The sequence below is a fragment of the Silurus aristotelis genome (assembly GCF_946808225.1).
Source record: "Silurus aristotelis genome assembly, chromosome: 13".
Classification (NCBI taxonomy): Eukaryota; Metazoa; Chordata; class Actinopteri; order Siluriformes; family Siluridae; genus Silurus; species Silurus aristotelis.
The window spans coordinates 17,290,259-17,313,235 of record NC_139586.1 but is presented as its reverse complement, the minus strand read 5'-3'; the positions used below and the strand labels follow the sequence as shown (position 1 = coordinate 17,313,235).

Below are 22,977 nucleotides of genomic sequence, written 5' to 3'. Positions count from 1 at the left end.
ATGACGTCATTATCCAGTTTTCGGAAGTGGAGAGCTTTGATGTTATTACCTAATCATATGTAAGTAAATTAATACGTGTAGAAAAGCTCAATAGAAATAGGAACGAGCTACCTTTTCAACAACTATGCCCAAAATGCTTCCCAGCTACTTTTTCCATTCCATTTCATTGTTTTTCTGGGATCTCACGCTGATGTGTGCCCGAGGCGGGGCTGTGCTTTATGGAAAGCCAAAAGGATCACACAGAAACAAAACGATATTAAATCTGCAACAGTAGGCTTTTTACATTCTTGTAAAAACAGCCTGCAAGATATGCAGATCGTGTTGGGGAGAATTTCCAATTGATAACTTTTAGGACTTAGCAAATATGAATAAAAAATGATGAAGTCATAGAGTTCTGAATTCCAGTTCAGAAAGTGTGTGGTTGATGCACTTCCTGTCAGTCATTTAATAAATGCTAAATGGGCCAACTTTAAATCCAATAAAGATCTACATTGATCACTAACATCATGAACTTTGTAACTTCTAGCACAAACAGTGTAGACCGTGCATGAGTCATGAAATTTGATGTACTTTTGACCTTGTAAAGTGTACATTATCTGTGTTCCATATGTTTTTTCCAATACCAATCAAAGTCTAGTTTTGCAAGAGTATCACAATAAAATCTCTACTGCGTTTCTTTGGATGGCACAGTTAATGGACATTAAAAATTTAGCTAATAATTTCTTCATCACAAACCAAGTGACCATTCGTAGGAACTCTTTTCTTATTATGCAAGGGGAAGAATAATCATAATGAAAATTATCGATGTACAATACAGAAGGATTCCAAGCAGAGTTACTGTACCACTCTGAGGATGATTATTTTCCTATAACATCATGCCCTGAAGTGATTCTCTTCCTATTATAACACAGCACTCGCCAGTAACAAGTTTTTTTACTTCTTTTACATTATGGGATTTACATTTTTAATACTTACACTTGATGTTTAATGTAAGTGATAACTTTTTTCCTATTTCTTAAAATGAATAAGACAAAATTTGCTAGGTTGTCATATTTGCTTAAGACTGGTAACTGGTATATAAAATCCCCGTATAGAAAGCCTCAACATTGCATTGTTTGTATGTTTCACTGTACAAAAGGAAGTGTAGTTTTATGGATTATTATACTTATTAATAGCCTTTGTTTATGTAGCATGTCAACCATGTACGTTCCTGTCTATAGGCTGTTACTATAGAAATGATCATGTATCACCACAAGAGCAACAATATAATCCTGTGATCTGAATTACAGCCATTATACTGCTTTTATATTGCAGGACTGTTATTCTCAACCAATTTCTGCCAGACACTGCTCTTATCTCTGTACATGCAGGCAGTGTTGTGTGATGTTAATGGCTGCCTACCAGCAGGAATGTGAATCCTATTTACACATGAGCCATTGTTGCTCTGTTCAAGAGTATAATTTCTCTAATTAGTCTACTGAAAAAAGCACAAAGCCCAGTCAACATGGGCATTGACGTCAGACTCCTTTAAATATAGACACACACCTGGCTGCTTGTAAAAGTATGCAGGAGAAGAGAGGAAGATGGATGCACATCTCTCTATTCTCATAATTTTGGTCATTTTAAGTTTCCAAGCAGTCTATAGTGAAGAAGAGACAGTTTTCTGTCTTGAACACCAAAAAGGTTTTGAAGGCTCCTGCTATGAGTTTGTGACCCTGCAGCGCAGCTTCCACGAAGCTCAGAGTTGGTGTGAGCGTGGCGGTGGGCATTTGGCCTTCATTCAAAATGAGGAGATGCAACAGTTTCTCCAGAGACATTTACAATCAGAGCAGGACTGGTGGCTAGGACTGGCACCTGCCTCTTTCAACCTCAGCATGGGCTCTGCTGCCACAGAGGGCAAGTGGTTTTGTTCAATTTATATGTGTTATATTTTAAGAAGCATGATGTGATTTTAGTGTGTTAAGGGTTTTGTTATCTAGTTGGCAATGAATAGCTAGTCTTAAGCAACTTCCCCGGGTTATAACTTTTAAGGTAGTTTGACACTCATCTATGTTACTTAACCATAAGATTCTGCAGACAGGTTTTGCCTTAAATATTAGCCCACAAGTTTCAGTATATTTTTAAATGAGAAAATTATACTTACACAGTACATTCTTACAGTATATTTAAATTAAATCTCCATTTTGATCAATGGCATTGTCATAAGATTGATTCATGTTATATAACAGAATGGCCTTTGATATTCAAATATCAAGTATGTGTTAATGCATCTTAATACTGTGGTGAAATTATGAAACAATGGTAAAAGCAGGAACTTGCATAGTAATGTCATAGATTTAGAAATGTGCTATGTAAGATATAATATGTAGTCATAGCTCTGGTAAGATTTTGCTTTAAGAAGATGTTTTTTATGACAGTAGACTCAAATGTCAATGTTTTATGACAGTAAATATTCATGATGTAATAAAGAAACAGTCAACATTGGACCACAGAATACCAGTTAAATGCACATCCACTAGTGTTTTATTCAATAACCTAGTAATAGTGTACAGACACTGTATAACAAGCCGCACCTTTGTTACTGTTATCAGCAGTGTGCCTGCAATGTCTTGCAATCACATGCTATCATGTTTTGCACTGATAACTGACAATCTACCTATATTTCTTCCATTAGATATCTTGAATAGCGAGTACTGTTTTGAAGGCTTGTCAACGCCATTCAGCTGAAGCCCTAAAATTGCCAGTCTCTGTGATTTACAAGCGAGCCTTTTGTTGCCATGTACAAAAAGCCCAGCTTTATCATTCGAACACTAGCACAACTCCTATTGTGTTGCATATTCTCAAATGCTGTTGTTTTCCAATCTTTACATCCTCATTGTAGGAGATGGAAAGAACAAAACAGGCAACTTTTGTTTTGAAGTCTTACTTTAGTTTCAGCACATGGTTATATTAATGTTGGTTAAATAAGAAAACACAGAGATTAGAAGTGTTTGATTAATTATACTTTGCTGCTATATTTTAATATTATTTAAAAATGAGGGATTTATTTTTTACAATAAAAATTTTTTTATTTTATGTATTGTTATATAATATTTGGTGACATCTCATGCTACACAATACTATAATTATAATACTATACTATACGGATGTCATCATACTGCAGTGTTGAATTTGAAGATGAGTGACCCAACCTTAGGAAAAAAGAATATACTCATTTAACTCTCGAATTAGGACTCCAGTCTAACATTAAAAAATCATGCTGATGTATGTTTTGCTAATATACAGGTTCTTTGTCCTGGCTGGATGGATCTGATGTGAGTTACTCTAACTGGCTCCGTGAACCTGAGCCAGGAGAAGCCTGTGGTTACATCTTGAAACAATCCCAATTTCAGTGGGCATCAACCAAGAACTGTAGCCAAGAGCTCCACTTCATCTGCGAGTTTGGTTAGTCTTCTTTGTACACACAAACAAGTGTTTAAGTCCCATTCCTTAAACAAGAATTAATATTAGTCTTATTTGTTTCAGAGTCAGGACATGCCATAGCCTGTTTGAACCACAATGCCACGCTGCAGTGCGGCTCTGGTCAGGTTATAGAGATCGATGACAGCTTCTATGGCAGGAGGACAATGCACTACTGCAGGGCCGGACACTCTCTGCCTCAAACATCTGTAAATGACGAGTGCAGCTGGGTCGATGTGGTCTATATGGTGTCAGGTACAAACAGAACAGTGGTGGAAATATGTTAAAAGATCTTCTGATTCTGATCGGCACTGTTGAAATAGTGGTTATTTGAGTTATTTCTCTCTGATCATGCTTTTCATCAAGACATTTCTGACCACAGAACATACTGCTTGCTCGATGTTTTTTGTTTTGAAAAACCATCCTATGTAAACGCTAGAGACTGTTTTGCATAATACATTTTATAGGGACCGACAAGCAGTTTCTAAAATACCCAGACTACCATCTGACCTGTATCGGAACTTTTAACACTTGTTTTGGCTGCTTAGATAGTTTGCATATACAGTATATATAAAATCATTGTTACTTTTCTTTTTTAGGGCACTGCCATGGGTTGCAGGTATGCCAGGCTGTATCAGATGTAGCATCCTTTGGAGAGCCATGCCCAGGACTAGGAAGCTATTTATCAGTGGATTATCACTGCAAAGATGGTCAGAGGCCTTTTCCAGTCTTTATCACTCTTCTTTTGTTTACAAGCAGCAATAAAAATTACAGGTGGCTGTAAATATATTTAGATAATTAAAATGTTTGTGATAGCAGATATAGGTCAAGATTACAAAAGCAGACATAATTGTGTGTAGCTCAAGTAGTAAATGTGCTTTAACCTTTAATCATTGCAGTTATTAATGATACAGTACGTTCTAAATAGCATGTCTATAATATTGTTGCTCTATTCTAGATGTTTCTAACTCTATTCTAGATGTCTCTAACAGTATCAGGAAACATCAGGCCCAATGTGAGTTGTAATGTTTACTATAATATAATAACATTGCTATATTTTTTGACAGGTCTTTACCTGCTGATTAACAAGCAAGCTGCTGTCTTTCATAACGTCACCTTGACCATAAAGTGGTTGCTCCACCCTTTCCAAGGAAATCTCACTTGCACTTTAAATTCTGGCGATGGACACACCATTGACCCTTACATGCCTGAAGAGTAAATGACAAAAACCTTTTGTAATTTGCTTAGAATTCATTGAAATAACATAGAAAATGAGATTAAGTCTTTTTTCTTTTTAGGTTGCTGAGTAATGTAGTGCACAGGTATCAAAACACTGGAGTCTACACTGTTTCAGTGGAGTGTAGCACCAGCGAGTGGCATGTGACGGCTCAGAAAACCATCAATATACAAGAACCTGTTGGGGAATTTAACAAAATTGTGTGCCACAGCTCAAACCAGACAACAGATAGTAAAAACTGCAAAGGCCTTAACAACCATCTATTGAGAATCCAAGTGCAGCTCAGTGCTGGTAAATTATAACATAATAACAATAATAATCCATCATCAGCTTCATTACTGAAAAATTCAACAGCAATATAGAGCTAACTTAAATAACCACTTTATTCCATCAGGTACCAACATCACATACAAAATCCAGCATGGGATTACCGAGCTTGTACGCTCTTCTGAAGTCAGAGGGATCGTTCCTCACTACATCACTGTCCCTCAAGAAGCTTTACAGCGTTTGGGATCAGGATGCCATCAACTTACTCTTCTGGCCTCCAATGCAGTGACAGCTCCAGATGTGTCTGCTACTCTGGAACTTTGCTTGGTGGAGCCAGTGGATGGTCTTCATGTCTTTGTGGCACCAGAACAGGACCTGTGCTCAGACTCAGCTATATATGTTAATGTCTCTCTGGACTATGGCGCTCCAGTGGAGCTGCTCTTTCTAGTGTCTGGGGATAACAACAGTTTTTCGGAAACCAATGAGATGCTAAATGGGAGTTTACAGATGTTCAGGGTTTCCAGCAAATTTGAAGGTACTATTGATTCTAGTAAAGTTTTCTACATTTCACCAGGAAACCATTGTATTTAAGGTAACCAGAACCTGTTACATTGTTACAGGTCCAGTGCGGATAAAGGTCAGGGCATGGAACTTATTTTCATCAGTAGAAGTGGATGCTGGAAAAACACTGTTGGTTTGCCAGGTGGAGAACTCTTTATAGAAAACAAGTTGATTCCTTTATGCCTGCTAAATAGCAAATGCCAATTATTCTTTCAATAACAATTCTATTAATAAATTAATTTCTTTAGACAGAAGATCAAATGGGAGAGCTAAAGGGCAATAACCTGACGATCACTGCAAACCCAGAGAGCCCAGTCATAGGCACGAATAGCGTAAAGTTGGGTGCTAACGGCTTAAATGGAAATGCTAAACTTTACACGTTTGCCTGGGACTGCAGTAAGTAGTTGTTAATTTAACAAATAAAAACTCACCTCCCTTTTCTGACAATAATGGTGTTGGAATGCATTGCAATTTCTTTTTCTTTCAGGTGGAAACTGTCCTTGTAATGTCAGTACTCAAACCCAAACCCATCAGATAAGTGCTACTTGTCTCCCTCCACCCTACAGTTTTTCGGTCTACTCAGTGACTGCCACAAAGACAACAGGGCAGCCAGAGCAACAGACCGCAAGCAAGTGCATCTCTGTGTCTCCAGGGAATGATTTTAATCCAGTCATTATGTAAGAGAATGTTTTATTTACTGGCTTTGCAAAGTGTACAGTGTTTGTTCTTGTTCATTTCAGCGAGGTCAGAGAGAGAAACAGTGCACGCTGTTGGGTCAGTTTGTTGTGTAATAGTGCTGGGATTATTGTGTTAAATGCTAAGCAATTCCAGGAAAGAATTTTTGCATAACTCAAGAGGTTGAAGCAGAAGGTTCAGGTATCGTTCACTATACTGTTGGTCTGCTGCAGGGGAACTGCAGGAGGTTTGTGATGCCTTTATGAGAATCAGTTACTGTGTCCTGAAGGATTTCATGACCACAAAGGTCAGGAAGATGGTTCTTATATGTATGCCTTGATGGATATTATTTTGGAGTGTTTAAAACAGGAGTGAATTTTACACAGAGCCTGGTGCCTTCCATGCTTTCTGATAAGTAAAAAAAGTACTTATCATCACATTTCAATTCACAAATAAATGTATACATGAACGTTAAAATTAAAATGTGTTTATGTAAATGAATATATACAATTTGCTATTTCCAAATCTATGCCTGAAAGTGTAGAGAATTTTCTGGCATCATATTACTGAAGTAAAATATGAAAGAATTTTTAACAAGGAATTATGTTGCTTATGTCTGCTTCTACTCATTGTTATGTTCTGCCTTAATTTGTTGATATTTGTTATTTTCTTATCAGATGTTCCAACTGTGACCCAGTGAATGTCAACTCAAATGTTAAATTGCAGTTGCAATGTGTTGGTTGCAAGCAAATTGTTTGGTATTTTGAGGACGTAAACCCTATACCTGTAAGTGACATTTTATTATATTTTTATTATATTTGAAGTATAATTAAAACATTTCTGCAATAACTTCATATTTGTATAATAATATTGTGTGTAATGATACAGTATTTACTTTGCTTTATTGCTTTTAGGAGGTTTTGAGCTCCTGCTATTCAGAAAAAGGACAGAAGGCACTGATAAAACAGAAGGAAGGTGGCAGCTCTTTTGTTATTGAGAGTTCAACTTTAATCAATGCACGGCAGAATATAAATGTTGTTGCTTATGGTGGGTATCAGTTTTTCTTTGCGTTTCTTCATGGATTTTAAAACGAATGGCCACATTTGCTCACAGGGCTTGCATCATTTTTCTATAGGTGTAAGAAATGGCTTATCTGGATCCACTGAATTCACCATTCCAATATTCGGTATCTCATCTACGTTGTTCTTTGCATCACTACCTGATAGTCAAACCACAAATATGCAGCCTGCATCCCAACACCCCACCCTGCCTTCACCTCTAATACTCTTTTTTTTCTCTCTCCAACCACTACCAATACCCTAGGAGATGTTTCCTCTCCACCATCCTGTAACATTAACCCCACCGTTGGCGACATTCTCTCTCCCTTCAACATTACGTGCACCGTGACTTCATCGTTCTGCCAATCTGGACCCTGCATGTACTGCTTCAGAACATTCACTGGTATGGAAAGCTTTACCCAGTGCTCAAGCTCTTCTCATCCTTTACCCAGACAAAAGATACTTAACTGCCTTATGTTGAATAGGTGAATACTTGTACTGTGGCAATAACCAGACTGTGGAGTCTCTTTTTCTCCCTCTGGGAAGTGATGCTAACTACTGCTTGGTTGTTAGCGTCACTGTTGAGAACATGGAAGGACAGAAGATTAATACAACCTTATCTGTCCAGGTTTGCACACAACTCTAACACAATCTACAGCTACTATATACTGCTAAACAAAGGGAAACTGTGGTAACTACAATAACACTGAAACCGAGAACGTTTTTTTAGTAATCCCAGTAAATGGATTGAGGTTAGCACTGAATAACAGAATAAAACAGAATTGAAAAAGTTTTAGTTACTGATTTTTAGGGGTTTTAACACTTCTAGTACTGCAGAGGACCAACTAGAAAACCTTACAAAATCTGTAGCAAAGACAATAATGCCCACTAAGTGCATTTACTATGGTTTATTTAGCTGAAGTAGCTCGTAAGATTTCACTTAATGGTTAAACTTAGTTTGCTAAAATTTTAACAGATTTTGTATTTATTTTAACATATGCTTTTTGGTTTGGTCTGTCTATAATAAAACCATACATAAACACACAATTCTTTACACATTAAATTCATTTAAATATGTCCGGTAAACATTAAAGAACATCTTTTCTTAGATATTAGTGCAGTATATTGTACTACTGCGTATTTTTTTTAATGCAGCTCTTGTTTTTATTTCATGAACTCAGGTAAACGATGCAAGTGTTGGATCCACAGTGGAAGATCTACAAATTGTTGTGTCCAAGCAGGTGGGCAATTTGCTGCAACTTGGGAAGCTGACGGGGGCAAAACTAGCCCAGATGTTCCAGTCTGTGTCAAACAGGCTGAATGGGGAAACAACAGACAGCCAAGAACATGATGCAAGGATGAAGGTGAAAATATAGTATTCGGTTAAGGATGATACAGTTGTATGTAAAAGTTTAGGAACCCCTTACAATGTCCATGATTTTCATTTATAAATATTTGGGTGTTTGGATCAGCAAAGGACACAGTGATATTTTAGTAGTGAAATGGGGTTTATTGGATTAACAGAAAATGCGCAATATGCATCAAAATGAAATTAGACAGGTGCATACATTTGGGCACCCTTGTCATTTGGTTGATTTGAATACCTGTAACTACTTAGCACTGATTAATTGGAACACACAATTGGTTTGGTGAGCTCATTAAGCCTTGAACTTCATAGACAGGTGCATCCCATCATGAGAAAAGGCATTTGAGGTGGCCAATTGCAAGTTGTTGTTCTCTTTGACTCTCCTCTGAAGAATGGCAACATGGAGTCTCAAAACAACTTTCAAATAACCTGAAAACAAAGATTGTTCAACATTATGGTTTAGGGGAAGGCTAAAAAAATTTATCGCAGAGATATAAGCTGTCAGTGTCCACTGTGAGGAAATGGAAGACCACAGGCACAGTTCTTGTTAAGGCCAAAAGTGGCAGGCCAGATAAAATATTGGAGAGGCAAAGGCGAAGGATGGTGAGAACAGTCAAAAACAGCCCACAGACCACCTCCAAAGACCTACAACATCAACTTGCTGCAGATGGTGTCACTGTGCATCGTGCAACAATTCAGCGCACTTTGCACAAGGAGAAGCTGTATGGGAGAGTGATGCGAAAGAAGCCTTTTCTGCACACACGCCACAAACGGAGTCGTTTGAGGTATGCAAACGCACATTTGGACAAGCCAGCTTCATTTTGGAATAAGGTGCTGTGGACTGATGAAACAAGTATTTAGTTATTCGGTCATAACAAGGGGCGTTATGCATTGCGGCAAAAGAACACAGCGTTCCAAGAAAAACACTTGCTACCCACAGTAAAATTTGGGCGAGTTTGCATCATGCTGTGGGGCTGTGTGGCCAGTGCCGGTACTGGGAATCTGGATAAAGTTGAGGGTCACATGGATTCCACACAATATCAGCAAATTCTTGAGAATAATGTTGAGGAATCAGTCAAAAAGTTGAAGTTATGCCTGGATATTTTAACAAGACAACGACCCAAAAAACTGCTCATAATCTACTTGGGCTTGTATGCAGAGGAACAAGTACAATGTTCTGGAATGGCCATCCCAGTCCCCAGACCTGATTGTCATTAAACATCTGTGGGGTGATTTGAAGCGGGCTGTCCATGCTCGCCAACCATCAAACCTGACTGAACTGGAGATGTTTTGTAAGGAGGAATGGTCCAAAATACATTCATCCAGAATCCAGACACTAATTACAGGCTATAGGAAGCATCTAGATGTTATTTCTGCCAAAGGAGGCTCTATTAAATATTGATGTGATTTTTCTGTTGGGGTAAACAAAAGGATGCACCTGTCTAATTTCGTTTTGATGCATATTGCACATTTTCTGTTAATCCAATAAACCTCATTTCACTACTGAAATATTACTGTGTTCTTCAGGTATTTGATAGATCAAAATGAAATTGCTGATCCAAACACCCAAATATTTATAAATGAAAATCATGGACATTGTCAGGGGTTCCTAAAGTTTGCATACAACTGTATGTATATATAATTTCGTGACTTTACACACTAAATAATAAATGTGTTCGTCCTGACTGAAGCTCAGAGAGCAGATGCTTATAGACCTGGCCACAGCTATGAACGCTGCCCCCCTTAGGAACCCTTCAGAAGTGCAAAAGACTGCTGATGCTCTAGTAGGCCTTACTGCACAGGGTGAAGAGCTGACATCTACTGCACAGGTAGTGCTCCTTTGCCGACAGCAGACTATTATGGATAATGTGCAATTCTGTCAAATAATTATTTCTTATTTGCAGCTACAGGCCAGCTCACTGTTATCAAATCTCAGCACTTCCCTGGTCTCTCTCACACACTCTGAAGGAGATGACAAAGAAGTAACAAGGCAGGCAGTCACACCGATCATTCAGGCTGCAAGTAACATCCTCAAAGTTTCTGCCAGTACAGAGCAGCAGGTATCATTTTCCAGATGAATGTTGGTCAAAAATTGTGTGGAAAACAGTGGAGCTACTGTAACCATATCAATTTGGCAAGAATTGTACATTTTTCTTCATTAAATAGCATGCCATAATGTCTTAATGAACAGAAAAACACAATTAAAACTGTGGATTTAAATAAAAATTGCACTGCATTCTGAATCTATTATTTGAAAAACAGCACTGTGCTTGACTTTTCATTTGTGCTAGGAAATCATTTCAGAAAACTTGTTAAATGCAGCAGACAACATACAAAGTGCACTGCTGGCTGGTGCGGGTGTGGACCAAAAGCCCATCATTGTTAGCGCCTCTGAAATCAGTGTGTATGTGAACAGGTAAGCTACAGACTATATAAAAACAGAGAGCAGTGAGTGTGAAAAAAGGAATCCTTAAAAATATTTTCCATCCCCAAATAGTTTTCCAGCTAAACCTTAACCAAATAGACCCAGTAAAGAAGTGGGATAGAACACATTGATAGTGGCTCATTCACAAAAAGGGTTAATATTGAAAGATGCCTTAAAACATGCTTATTGTAAAATAAAAAACAATTTATAGAAATTCAGTGACTGAAGCTCAGCATCTATGCCTTTGTTTACTACTTTATCAGCTTTTCTACTAATTAAAAAAATATGGAGAGTTCTCGCCATGTTTAGAGGTTTCACAATCACTCTTCATGAACTTAGTTGAGGACAAGGTCACCTGGTTAACAGAGAGGTTGTATTTGTTGTTGTGTGATTTGTATTTTGTGGACATGTGATTTACAGGTGTATGGAAGTTTTACTTACCTTTTTATTCCATTAGAATGTCACCAGTGGCACTTCAGAGACAGACGTTTATTATCGAACACAACAACTCAGCCAGCTTTGTGCTCCCGTCTTTGGGTCCTAATGTCCTGCCTTTAGAAGAGTCAGTGGATGTGCGGGTGCGATTTTTAAGTTACATTTTTAGTACTGTTTTAGTAAAGATGGATGGATGGATGGATGGATGGATGGATGGATGGATGGATGGATGGATGGATGGATGGATGGATGGATGGATAGATAGATAGATAGATAGATAGATAGATAGATAGATAGATAGATAGATAGATAGATAGATAGATAGATAGATAGATAGATAGATATTAAATATATACTTTTCTTCTCTTGTTACAGATGCTGAGTTTTGCAATAAACCCTTTCCCCTGGAGGGACGGTGAGCCAATTAATGGAGCAGTGGCATCTCTGTCTATTACCCATGAAAATGGCTCTGTTATTCCAGTATCAAATCTCAGTGAGGAGATTGAGGTGAGATATTTTTGGTAATAGTCCATCTTTTCTTAAAATCTAACACTAACCCTATCTCTGTTATGCACCTATTCATAAAAGCTGCAGCATCTAATATTGTGTATATCGACTACAGTGTATAATATGTCTGCTCTCTTTGTGTCGCTTTGTTTTCCAGATTATTTTACCAAGACCAGAAACTAAACTTAACAGTACATTTCTTGACCTGAGGAACTACAGTACCTTAGTCATTAATGTAACCACACCGAACGTATCACTGGTTTTGAAATTGGATCCCTCAGAAGAGACTACTTTACATTTACTGCTGGGTTTTGAACACCACCCAAACAACACTCACTACCAGACAAAAACGCAGCTCCCTCAACCTGGACATTCCACAGGTCTTTCACTAACTAATATTTGGACAATGCATAGGGAAATGTCGTCCCTGAACAACTTCAGAGTAGATCAGAGTGCAGTACAGTAGAGTAGACTATATATATATATATATATATATATATGTGTGTGTGTGTGTGTGTGTGTGTGTGTGTGTGTGTGTGTGTGTGTAAAGCTTTCCACGTTTTTACAGAGGGAAGTCCAAAAAAAGTAAACTCAAATTTCATTTTAAAATAAACAAAATATACATAACTTTGTTTTGTTTTGTTTTTTAATTAAATTTGAGTTGACTTTCATTTACTTTCCTTTATCTTTAATTTTCCATTACAGTTTCATTGCACATCATGTCCTCATGTGACCTCAGATCATAAGACAATTATTAACTACTCATTGGATTAAAGGAAATACAAATACAAACCAGGAGATTTGCACTAGATTTGCTAAGCACGTCATAAATATTTGTGTTTCAGACTGGAGTTTTCTTCTAAGCATTTTAAGCATTTTGAGATTAACAGCCAACTGAATTACATGATTGTGTTTGTGTGATATAGAAGAGAGGTATGCATGGGTGCTGGACCCCAGAGATATAGCACTAGAAGTGGGGGTTTACTATCTTCTGGTGAGGCCGATTGGCCGAGCAGGTGTAAACTCCTCGAACACCTCAGTGTTCATCACATCGATAGCCGCTCAGTGTAAGTACTGGGATGACACTAAAGCCACCTGGAGTGACTACGGATGCAGAGTAAGTGTAACTAGTAGATATTCTCAAAGACAGACAACAAGAAAAGTATATCTATTCACTTATTCACTTATTTCCTGACTCCTAAGGTCGGACCTCGCACCACGCCCCTGCTTACTCAGTGCCTGTGTACCCATTTGACATTTTTTGGAAGCTCCTTCTTTGTCATGCCCAACTTGGTTGACGTTTCTCGCACCGCTGAACTTTTTGCCACGTTTGTCAATAACCCTGTGGTGGTGTGCTTCGTGGGAGGAATTTTTCTTGTCTACATCATGGTTGTGGTTTGGGCGCGGAGAAAGGACATCCAAGACATGGCAAAGGTATTTTTTTTTATTTTAGTCATTATTCCACAATCCTGAGATGTTTTGTTTGGGTCATACACAAGCATAAATATAAAAACAATATGTACATAGTAGTTTTTTTGTGATTCCATGATTGGAGTGCCATGGAGTTTCACTGATAAAACTAATATAAATATATATTAATATATAACTAATTTATTAATGACTTAATTAAAATCAATCTATAGTATTTTGAAAACAAGTGTTCCCATACCAATCTACTACATACTACTCATTAACTACATATTACTTTAAAATTCTGATAATTAAAAAGCATATTTTTTTGCATTGATGTGTAAATTAAATTAACATAACATCCGTTTCCTGTGAGTCATCTATTACAGTTTAAGGGGAAATGTAGATTTCAGGTCCTTTACTTAGCTAGTTTATTTACCGTATTTTTCGGACTATAAGCCGCTACTTTTTTCCTACGCTTTGAACCTCATGACTTAAACAACGAAGCGGCTAATTTATGAATTTTCTCGGTTTCACAAACTTCAAGTTAAAAAACTGAGCAAAATAATATTAGACCAATGAAATTTCCGAACGGAAATGAAAAAACGCACCTATTTTGGCACACTATTCCCAAAATACCGCTATGCTCCTAAAGGAAGCGCAACATACAGTGAGGAAAATAAGTATTTGAACACCCTGCTATTTTGCAAGTTCTCCCACTTAGAAATCATGGAGGGGTCTGAAATTGTCATCGTAGGTGCATGTCCACTGTGAGAGACATAATTTAAAAAAATAAAAAATCCAATATATGATTTTTTAACTATATATTTGTAGGATACAGCTGGAAATAAGTATTTGAACACCTGTCTATCAGCTAGAATTCTGACCCTCAAAGACCTGTTAGTCTGCCTTTAAAATGTCCACCTCCACTACATTTATTATCCTAAATTAGATGCACCTGTTTGAGGTCGTTAGCTGCATAAAGACACCTGTCCACCCCATACAATCAGTAAGAATCCAACTACTAACATGGCCAAGACCAAAGAGCTGTCCAAAGACACTAGAGACAAAATTGTACACCTCCACAAGGCTGGAAAGGGCTACGGGGAAATTGCCACGCAGCTTGGTGAAAAAAGGTCCACTGTTGGAGCAATCATTAGAAAATAGAAGAAGCTAAACATGACTGTCAATCGCCCTCGGACTGGGGCTCCATGCAAGATCTCACCTCGTGGGGTCTCAATGATCCTAAGGAAGGTGAGAAATCAGCCCAGAACTACACGGGAGGAGCTGGTCAATGACCTGAAAAGAGCTGGGACCACCGTTTCCAAGGTTACTGTTGGTAATACACTAAGACGTCATGGTTTGAAATCATGCATGACACGAAGGTTCCCCTGCTTAAACCAGCACATGTCCAGGCACGTCTTAAGTTTGCCAATGACCATTTGGATAATCTAGAGGAGTCATGGGAGAAAGTCATGTGGTCAGATGAGACCAAAATAGAACTTTTGGGTCATAATTCCACTAAACGTGTTTGGAGGAAGAAGAATGATGAGTACCATCCCAAGAACACCATCCCTACTGTGAAGCATGGGGGTGGTAGCATCATGCTTTGGGGGTGTTTTTCTGCACATGGGACAGGGCGACTGCACTGTATTAAGGAGAGGATGACCGGGGCCATGTATTGCGAGATTTTGGGGAACAAACTCCTTCCCTCAGTTAGAGCATTGAAGATGGGTCGAGGCTGGGTCTTCCAACATGACAATGACCCGAAGCACACAGCCAGGATAACCAAGGAGTGGCTCTGTAAGAAGCATATCAAGGTTCTGGCATGGCCTAGCCAGTCTCCAGACCTAAACCCAATAGAGAATATTTGGAGGGAGCTCAAACTCCGTGTTTCTCAGCGACAGGCCAGAAACCTGACTGATCTAGAGAAGATCTGTGTGGAGGAGTGGGCCAAAATCCCTCCTGCAGTGTGTGGAAACCTGGTGAAAAACTACAGGAAACATTTGACCTCTGTAATTGCAAACAAAGGCTACTGTACCAAATATTAACATTGACTTTCTCAGGTGTTTAAATACTTATTTGCAGCTGTATCATACAAATAAATAGTTAAAAAAAAATCATATATTGTGATTTCTGGATTTTTTTTTTTAGATTATGTCTCTCACAGTGGACATGCACCTACGATGACAATTTTAGACCCCTCCATGATTTCTAAGTGTGAGAACTTGCAAAATTGCAGGGTGTTCAAATACTTATTTTCCTCACTGTATTTCACGTTACACCGTGTCTAACATGTCTTTTGTTAAAGCGTGTGTAAAGTACATTAGTGGGGACAAAAACTAATACACTAATAGTGTAGGCTTATACACAGGTGCAGCTTATTTATGTTAAAAATAAATTCAGTGGGTGCGGCTTATATATGGGTGCGCTTTATAGTCTGGAGATTATGGTAAACATATTCACCCCTACAAATTATTTGAAATATACTACAAGATCATTATCAGTAGAACATTTTGTTTTCTTATATTTGTCTGTGTAATTAAGTTACCGATAATATTAGTGCAATTTTGTTACCCAAAAAATACATTCATACATACAGTAAATATTTAACTTGGGAAAATAAATTTTAAGTAAATAATTACACAGCTATAATGTTCTTATGCCATTAGCATAGATGACAGTTTTATGTATTTGATTTTTGTATGCTTTTTTATTACTGCCTAAGATTGGTTAGCATTATTGTATACTTCGGTGGAAAAAAAAATCATTCAAATTGCTTATAGGAAGAAATGACACCATCCTCATACCTTTTTCTAATAAAAGCAATATTGTTTCATGATACTGATGCATATGCATGGCATAATGTGATGCTAAAGGTGAAAGTCACAGCTCTAGCAGACAATGATCCATTGGCTGAATATCGCTACTTAATGACCATCAGCACCGGGCATCGTCGAGGAGCTTCTACATCCTCTCAAGTGAGTACATCTACCTCGGCCGGAATGTTCAATCAGAAATAATTGTTATTACGTAGTTACATTATTACCACTGCTACGACAGGTTACAGCGACTCTGCTGGGTTCTGAGGGAGAGAGTGAACCCCATCATCTAACTGACCAAGATAAACCTGTATTCGAGAGAGGAGGAACGGACATGTTTCTCCTTGCCACACCTTTCTCACTTGGAGAGCTGCAGAGCATCAGGTTATGGCATGATAATTCTGGGAAACATCCTGCTTGGTAAGAACGGTTCTGCACTCTCAAAGTCTAAACTTAATACATTAGATTTGCGCTGAAAAGTTGTAAAAAGCTCAAATTAACTGGTCAAATGTTGATTAAATGGCTATAAAAGTAGCTCGGAAAATAGCGAGGCAAATCCAATGTATTTAATGAGCTAATTCTAATAAGTCATCATTCTATAATCATTAAAAAGCTAATTTACATGAATTTGTCTGACAGAGGTTACAGCTAATCTATGCCTAATAAAACAAATCAAATAAAAAACTTTCATTAGTGAAATGGTTAAGGCTATAGATGTTTATATTTTGTAAGAAGCCTCCAGAATTAGGCCACATCACAATCGTCTAATTTTGATTATTTTCCTTTAACAGCATGCAGCCATGTTTTATTGCACACACCCATTTTTAAACTTCCATTCATGTATTCAATATTCAATATTTATTATTCAGGTATGTTAATAAGGCAGTGGTCCAAGACCTGGAGACAGGCCAAAGGTGGCATTTCTTATGTAGTTCATGGCTGGCCATTGATTTAGGAGAGTGTACCTTGGACAGAGTGTTTCCTGCAGCAACAGAGATGGACTTAAAAAGGTTTAGGTGGGTAACCTGATCATGCATTTTATGGCCAAAAGTTTGTGGACACATAAATAATGACCCATTTAAAACTATGGACATTTAACCTAGAACTGTGTTGTAATAACCTCCACTGTTCTAGGATGGCTTCCAATTACATTTGTAATAAGGTCATGGCCAAGGCCATGGGTGCGTGTGGTCATTTAGCCACAGAAGCATAAAAGGTTGGGCAAGGTGACTTGGCATGCATCTATCATTGGAATTTCAAAGGTGTTCGATGGGGTTAAGGTCAGTGTAGTTTACTGGAGTTCATCCACACCAGCCTTGGCAAGCAAATCATGGATCTTACCTTCGTAAGCAGTAAAAGGAAAAAATTTTTGGAATAGATTATATTTAATCTGTATTATAATAATAATTATAATAATAATAATAATTATTATTATTATTATTATTATTATTATTATTATTATTATTATCATTGATGTGATCTGTCATCTTAGTTGATGTGAAAGGAAAACTTTCCTTCTAGGACATTCTACGAAATTGAGCACTTCCAAATTAGCAGCACCTAATAAGTAAAAACCCACACATAGCTGTGAAGGCCAGATGTTCACATATTTTTGGCCATATTGCATATATCATATAAACTAGCTGATAGTAATATAAACTATCAAAAATTTGATCATTTGAGAATTTATTTTTTTGTTATGTACATGAGTACTATACATTTGCATTTCTTTTTGCTAACAGTAATCTGTTCTTCATGAAAACCACAAAGGATTTCCAAGATGGTCATATTTGGTTCTCAGTGATCAGTCGACCACCCAGTAGTAACTTCACCCGAGTGCAGCGTGTTTCGTGCTGTTTCTCTCTGTTGCTCTGCACCATGCTGACCAGCATCATGTATTGGGGGATTCCCACTGACCCCTCTGAGCAGACCATGGATCTGGGTAATACATGATTACTATATGTCCATTTATTTCACTCTTATCTTTGTCTTTATATCAAGAATAATATTCTACCAACTTCTGACTAAAGGGAAGATCGAGTTTACATGGCAGCAAGTGATAATTGGAATCCAGAGCTCCATTATTATGTTCCCCATCAACCTTCTTATTGTGAGCATCTTCAGAAATGTCCGACCGAGGGAACGAAGCTTGGATCAAGCTCCTAAACAGACTGATTCTGTAAAGCAAGCCAGAACAGGTCAGGTGTCACCAACACAACCTCGTTCTCTGCAGAATGACCGTAGGGAGATCACACCAGATGCTGTAATCAAGGTACACAAGAGTATACTGACCATAAAAAATATACATTCCTACTGTCTAAAACATTTAACATATGTTTTATTTGCCTGATCTTTAAGGACATCAAAAGAATTGCCCAGTCACTCTCCAAAGCTCTAAGAAGCCCCATGCCAAGGATAGACCCTGAGAAAATGGATATCAATAATCTCCTTTCACTAGTCGAAGATATTATTTGTCAGCAGAACCGTGCAGGAAGTGAGTTTTACTCTGATGCCTCCAAAAAGGAGCTTTCCATCTCTCTGGGGGCTGTAAATCTTCATGGTATGAAATTAAATGCTAAGCATACTGTGTAAAATCATTTTTGTTAGACATGCTTTAGTATTATTTAGCATCATTCTTTTATTGTATTACCATACAGAGAGGAGCCCTGAAGATGGCAAAGAGAAACACAGTATCTACAGACAGTATCTCTACAAACAACTGCAGAATGTGGAGAAAGAGCTGAGGCTGCTGGGTCCTTCTCAATTCTCTAAACCAGAGAGCTACATTCAGGCAGTGCTGCAGGTTCAAGGCATGAAACAATTGCTTGAGCCATATATTTCCTCCAGCTCCAATAGGGATCAGTTTTCCTGCAGCTCCAGTCTGGGAGAAGACCGTGGAGGGGATAAGAAGTGTTGTCAGAAAGGCTTGCCTTGGTGGTTTGTGTTTGTTGGCTGGACTCTTGTTGCAGCCACTAGTGGAGTTTCAGCATATTTCACCATGATGTACGGGCTGACTTATGGAATGGATCGCTCTATTAGCTGGCTCATTTCCATGGTTGTCTCTTTTTTTGAGAGTCTCTTCATTACCCAGCCTCTGAAGGTAACAGGTCGTGATTAATTTGGGGTTTTTATTTATTGATTGGAATCTAAACAGTCACTAACATTTTAACTTGCTCTCTTTTTATCCAGGTGCTTGGTTTTGCTGTCTTTTTTGCTCTGGTTCTAAAAAGAGTTGATCAAGAGGAATATGGAGATGTTTTCATTGAGGGCGCTCTGCCAAGTGCAGGTAACCTTTAATTGAGAATTGCAAGTAAAACGTTTCCATATAAAGTTGACCTCACAACTCTAGCTCTGTTTAAATCCTAAACTTGGGTGACTCCCTGATAATATTTTCCCATCTCCAAGTCAGTTTCCTCTAAGTTCTCTTGATTTAAGCCACCTCCAAGAAGCAGTTCTGGAGGTGTATTGAATAAACTTAATTGTCCTAACTGTGAATAAATGTTTGAGAGTGTGTATGCAGAGTTACGTCCTATGGAGACCCATTCCAAGTGTATTCCAACCTCGCAACAATTGTTTCTCGGAGATTCTACTGTAGCACTGTTTAGAAGAATGTAATTACTGAAGAGAAATAAAAGAATGCTGCTAAGACATTTCTTATCATGTGTAGCATTTTGCAAATATTCTCCAAACTTATGTTCCACAGATGATCCTGATAGCATATGTATTGCCAGGAGGGACAGCACAAGCAGTTTCTATCAGCCTCCTCCTCCATCTGATATCGAGAAAATGAGGATCAACATGATCAAAGAGCAAAAAGTCTTTGCACTCATCCAAGAGATTCTCAGTAAGAACTGCCTTTTCGTAATGTAACGGTTGACTGGGAAACAACAACAGCTTAGTGTATGACATCTTATTTTGATTTAAAGTTTACATAGGGTTTCTCTGGATGCTACTCCTGGTGGCTTATGGTCAGCGAGACCCAAACGCTTACTACCTCACCCAACACATTCAGCAGAGCTTCAAAAATGGCATCGCTGACAGCATGAACTACAAAGATGTGTTTACCTGGGCAAACACCTCCCTCCTAAACAATGTTTTTGGACGACAACCAGGTAGATATTTTTAGCCTGAGTATAAAGTTTGTCTACTTTTGTACCAAATGTACTCATCATTGCATGATGTAGTTTTGTCATTATGTTAGGCTTTATCACAGATGGAAACTCGAAGCTTGTGGGTAACGCTCGACTCCGACAGGTTCGAGTGCACAAGGACTCCTGCAGAACCTCCAGTTTCATGAGACGCTCCATTCATGACTGTCATGCCCCATACTCTTGGGAGGTTGAGGACATGGGCTCCTATGGTCCTGGCTGGAACCGATCGACAGATACAAATGTGTCTAGGGGTTTTCTCATGCCATGGCGGTACCAAACCCAGTCCAGACTCAGGGCGCACCCTATCTGGGGTGGAATGGCTTTCTACCGAGGTGGAGGCTTTGTTGTGGACCTGGGGCCTAACAAACAAAATGCAAGCAGGTACTGATGATGTGCAGTGTTGAGAAGAAGATTGTATTTATTTTGTACATGTTAGATTTTAAAGACACAATGGGTTTTCTACTGTGAATTATTACAGCTATGACATTAGAGTGTGGTGTTACTCTTTGATGCAGAAGAAGGCACAGTCAACCCCTGATAATTTGCGGTTCGGAATTTGTTGCTCGGAAAATTTGCAGGTTCTCATTTGGAACCTAACTAACAGGAAGTTGCAGATTATCTTAAAATTCGCAGGAATCCGCACAGCGGGACCGATTGTTCAGGAACGTTATTATTAACATTTCAAACGATGTTTTCACTAACAAATTTCCTTCAAAATTTGGGCTGCGGGATTTTGGAGCTCGAAGGGGTCTTAGAACGTAAACAATACATTATATATTTGATCTTTTTTTAAAAAAAAAAAAAACTACACCATATTATTAGATTATGTGGAGGCGAGATTGAGATGGTTTGGACATGTGCAGAGGAGGTACATGGGGTATATCGGTAGAAGAATGCTGAGGATAGAACCACCAGGAAGGAGGAAAGAGGAAGACCAAGGAGGCGGGGTATGGATGTGGTGAAGGAAGACATGCAGAGAGTTGGGTTAAAAGAGGCAGATGTAGAGGACCGAAGGGTATGGAGACGGATGATCCGCTGTGGCGACCCCTAATGGGTGAAGCAGAGAGAAAAATAATAAGATGATGATGTGGCGTATCTCCCATACAAGTCCCGGGTTATTTGTTATTACAGAACAATGTAGTATTAGAATGATGACAACCGCCTAAGTCACGCAGTTATCGATAATTCATTATAATTTTTTGACCAATCAAACTAGAGTAATTAACAGTACTGTGCCTAAACTAAGATTTCCGCAGTTCTCCAATGCAGTCGTATCTTGTATTGTATTACCCTCTGCATTACAGCTAATTTAATTATATTCAGAAATGTCATTTTCTGAAGCTTGGGGTTTCCTTCCTCCACAGTTTGCTTCAATACCTTTATGATAACATCTGGCTGGACAAATACACACGGGCGTTTTTTGTGGAATTCACAGTGTATAACGCCAATGTCAACCTCTTCTGTATCGTCACACTAATGTTCGAAAACACAGCCGTGGGTGAGTCGAATTTTCATGCAGATTCTGGGTTTCTTTGGTATGTATGAGATCCAGATATTATTTTGTTTTACAGGAGCGTTCCAATATCGCAGTGAACTACAAAGCGTCCGCCTTTATCAGTCAACTGGAGGTTTTCATATTTTCATGATGGCCTCCGAGGTCATCTATTTTCTCTTCATTCTTTATTATATGTTTCAGCAGGTCAGTGCTCTCACATGCAAACTGTCCGTTTTGATTATGCTTGATTTCATATTGAATCAGAATATATGTAAGTATATCCTTTTCCAGGGCAAGCTTATGAAACAGCACAAGTGGGAATACTTCAAAAGCAAGTGGAATCTTTTGGAGCTAGTCATTATTATTTTAAGCTGGAGTGCACTGTGTGTTTTTATCAAGAGGAAACTGTTGGGCAACCGGGATATTGAGTACTATCAAACCCACAAAGACCAGTAAGTGCTTTGAGACATTAAATCCCTTGAATTCCTTTGATATGAAAATAGGGGATTATTCTTAAATATGGAAATTGTTAGTCAGCCAACATTTGCTCGCCAGATATCTCCAATAACTTTTTGCTCCTTTGCCAGGCATGCTAGCTTCCACGAAACTGCCGCAGCAGATGGAGTTCTTGGATACCTTATAGCTTTCTTGGTTCTGCTGGCTACGGTCAAACTGTGGCACCTGCTGCGCCTCAACCCTAAACTGCAAATGATCACTGCGACGTTGCGCCGGGCCTGGAACGACATCTCTGGCTTCCTCATCGTCATGACGATTATGGTCTTGGCTTACTCCATTGCTGTAAGAAATGTGGAGATGAATCTGTTTTGCAGGTGTATTCTCAGCTCTAACAAGTGTAGGCCAGGTTCATGCCTTCACTATCAATTTTATATTACTTGGATGCACCACAAACACCAAATGTCATATTTGCAAGGCAATCCATCGTAGCAGAAGCAACAAATAATTGAAACATCAGCAGGGATCCTTAAGGGTAGCATGACAAGACTAACAGTGAAGAAGAAAAAAAAGCCTGGAAGAGAGAATTTTTTTCCAGTAGTGTAAAATGCAATCAAACAATGCTCATAAAACCATAAATATAACATTTCTTATCT

At 38.4% G+C, this 22,977-nt stretch overlaps 1 protein-coding gene across 1 annotated transcript in view; it reads left to right on the top strand.

Moving 5' to 3' along the window:
• Positions 1 to 1,583: 1,583 nt before the first annotated feature.
• pkd1l2a (polycystic kidney disease 1 like 2a) overlaps positions 1,584 to 22,977 on the top strand; it is a gene marked incomplete at its 5' end in the record, with an annotated part of 24,961 nt that continues 3,567 nt past the window's right edge. The window contains 39 exons of the mRNA XM_083559545.1: positions 1,584 to 1,896; positions 3,286 to 3,444; positions 3,526 to 3,714; positions 4,059 to 4,169; positions 4,527 to 4,674; positions 4,758 to 4,987; positions 5,091 to 5,498; positions 5,584 to 5,666; positions 5,773 to 5,920; positions 6,012 to 6,201; positions 6,877 to 6,985; positions 7,114 to 7,246; positions 7,335 to 7,385; positions 7,523 to 7,660; positions 7,743 to 7,885; positions 8,439 to 8,621; positions 10,315 to 10,452; positions 10,528 to 10,683; positions 10,915 to 11,039; positions 11,506 to 11,626; positions 11,859 to 11,990; positions 12,148 to 12,370; positions 12,917 to 13,107; positions 13,194 to 13,424; positions 16,280 to 16,381; positions 16,464 to 16,642; positions 17,092 to 17,238; positions 17,965 to 18,164; positions 18,253 to 18,494; positions 18,581 to 18,782; positions 18,880 to 19,322; positions 19,412 to 19,508; positions 19,926 to 20,066; positions 20,149 to 20,334; positions 20,424 to 20,754; positions 21,738 to 21,871; positions 21,945 to 22,072; positions 22,160 to 22,320; positions 22,456 to 22,666. Of these exons, the coding sequence (XP_083415671.1) occupies positions 1,584 to 1,896; positions 3,286 to 3,444; positions 3,526 to 3,714; positions 4,059 to 4,169; positions 4,527 to 4,674; positions 4,758 to 4,987; positions 5,091 to 5,498; positions 5,584 to 5,666; positions 5,773 to 5,920; positions 6,012 to 6,201; positions 6,877 to 6,985; positions 7,114 to 7,246; positions 7,335 to 7,385; positions 7,523 to 7,660; positions 7,743 to 7,885; positions 8,439 to 8,621; positions 10,315 to 10,452; positions 10,528 to 10,683; positions 10,915 to 11,039; positions 11,506 to 11,626; positions 11,859 to 11,990; positions 12,148 to 12,370; positions 12,917 to 13,107; positions 13,194 to 13,424; positions 16,280 to 16,381; positions 16,464 to 16,642; positions 17,092 to 17,238; positions 17,965 to 18,164; positions 18,253 to 18,494; positions 18,581 to 18,782; positions 18,880 to 19,322; positions 19,412 to 19,508; positions 19,926 to 20,066; positions 20,149 to 20,334; positions 20,424 to 20,754; positions 21,738 to 21,871; positions 21,945 to 22,072; positions 22,160 to 22,320; positions 22,456 to 22,666 (6,957 nt within the window). The remainder of the gene's footprint in view (positions 1,897 to 3,285; positions 3,445 to 3,525; positions 3,715 to 4,058; positions 4,170 to 4,526; positions 4,675 to 4,757; positions 4,988 to 5,090; positions 5,499 to 5,583; positions 5,667 to 5,772; positions 5,921 to 6,011; positions 6,202 to 6,876; positions 6,986 to 7,113; positions 7,247 to 7,334; positions 7,386 to 7,522; positions 7,661 to 7,742; positions 7,886 to 8,438; positions 8,622 to 10,314; positions 10,453 to 10,527; positions 10,684 to 10,914; positions 11,040 to 11,505; positions 11,627 to 11,858; positions 11,991 to 12,147; positions 12,371 to 12,916; positions 13,108 to 13,193; positions 13,425 to 16,279; positions 16,382 to 16,463; positions 16,643 to 17,091; positions 17,239 to 17,964; positions 18,165 to 18,252; positions 18,495 to 18,580; positions 18,783 to 18,879; positions 19,323 to 19,411; positions 19,509 to 19,925; positions 20,067 to 20,148; positions 20,335 to 20,423; positions 20,755 to 21,737; positions 21,872 to 21,944; positions 22,073 to 22,159; positions 22,321 to 22,455; positions 22,667 to 22,977) is intronic.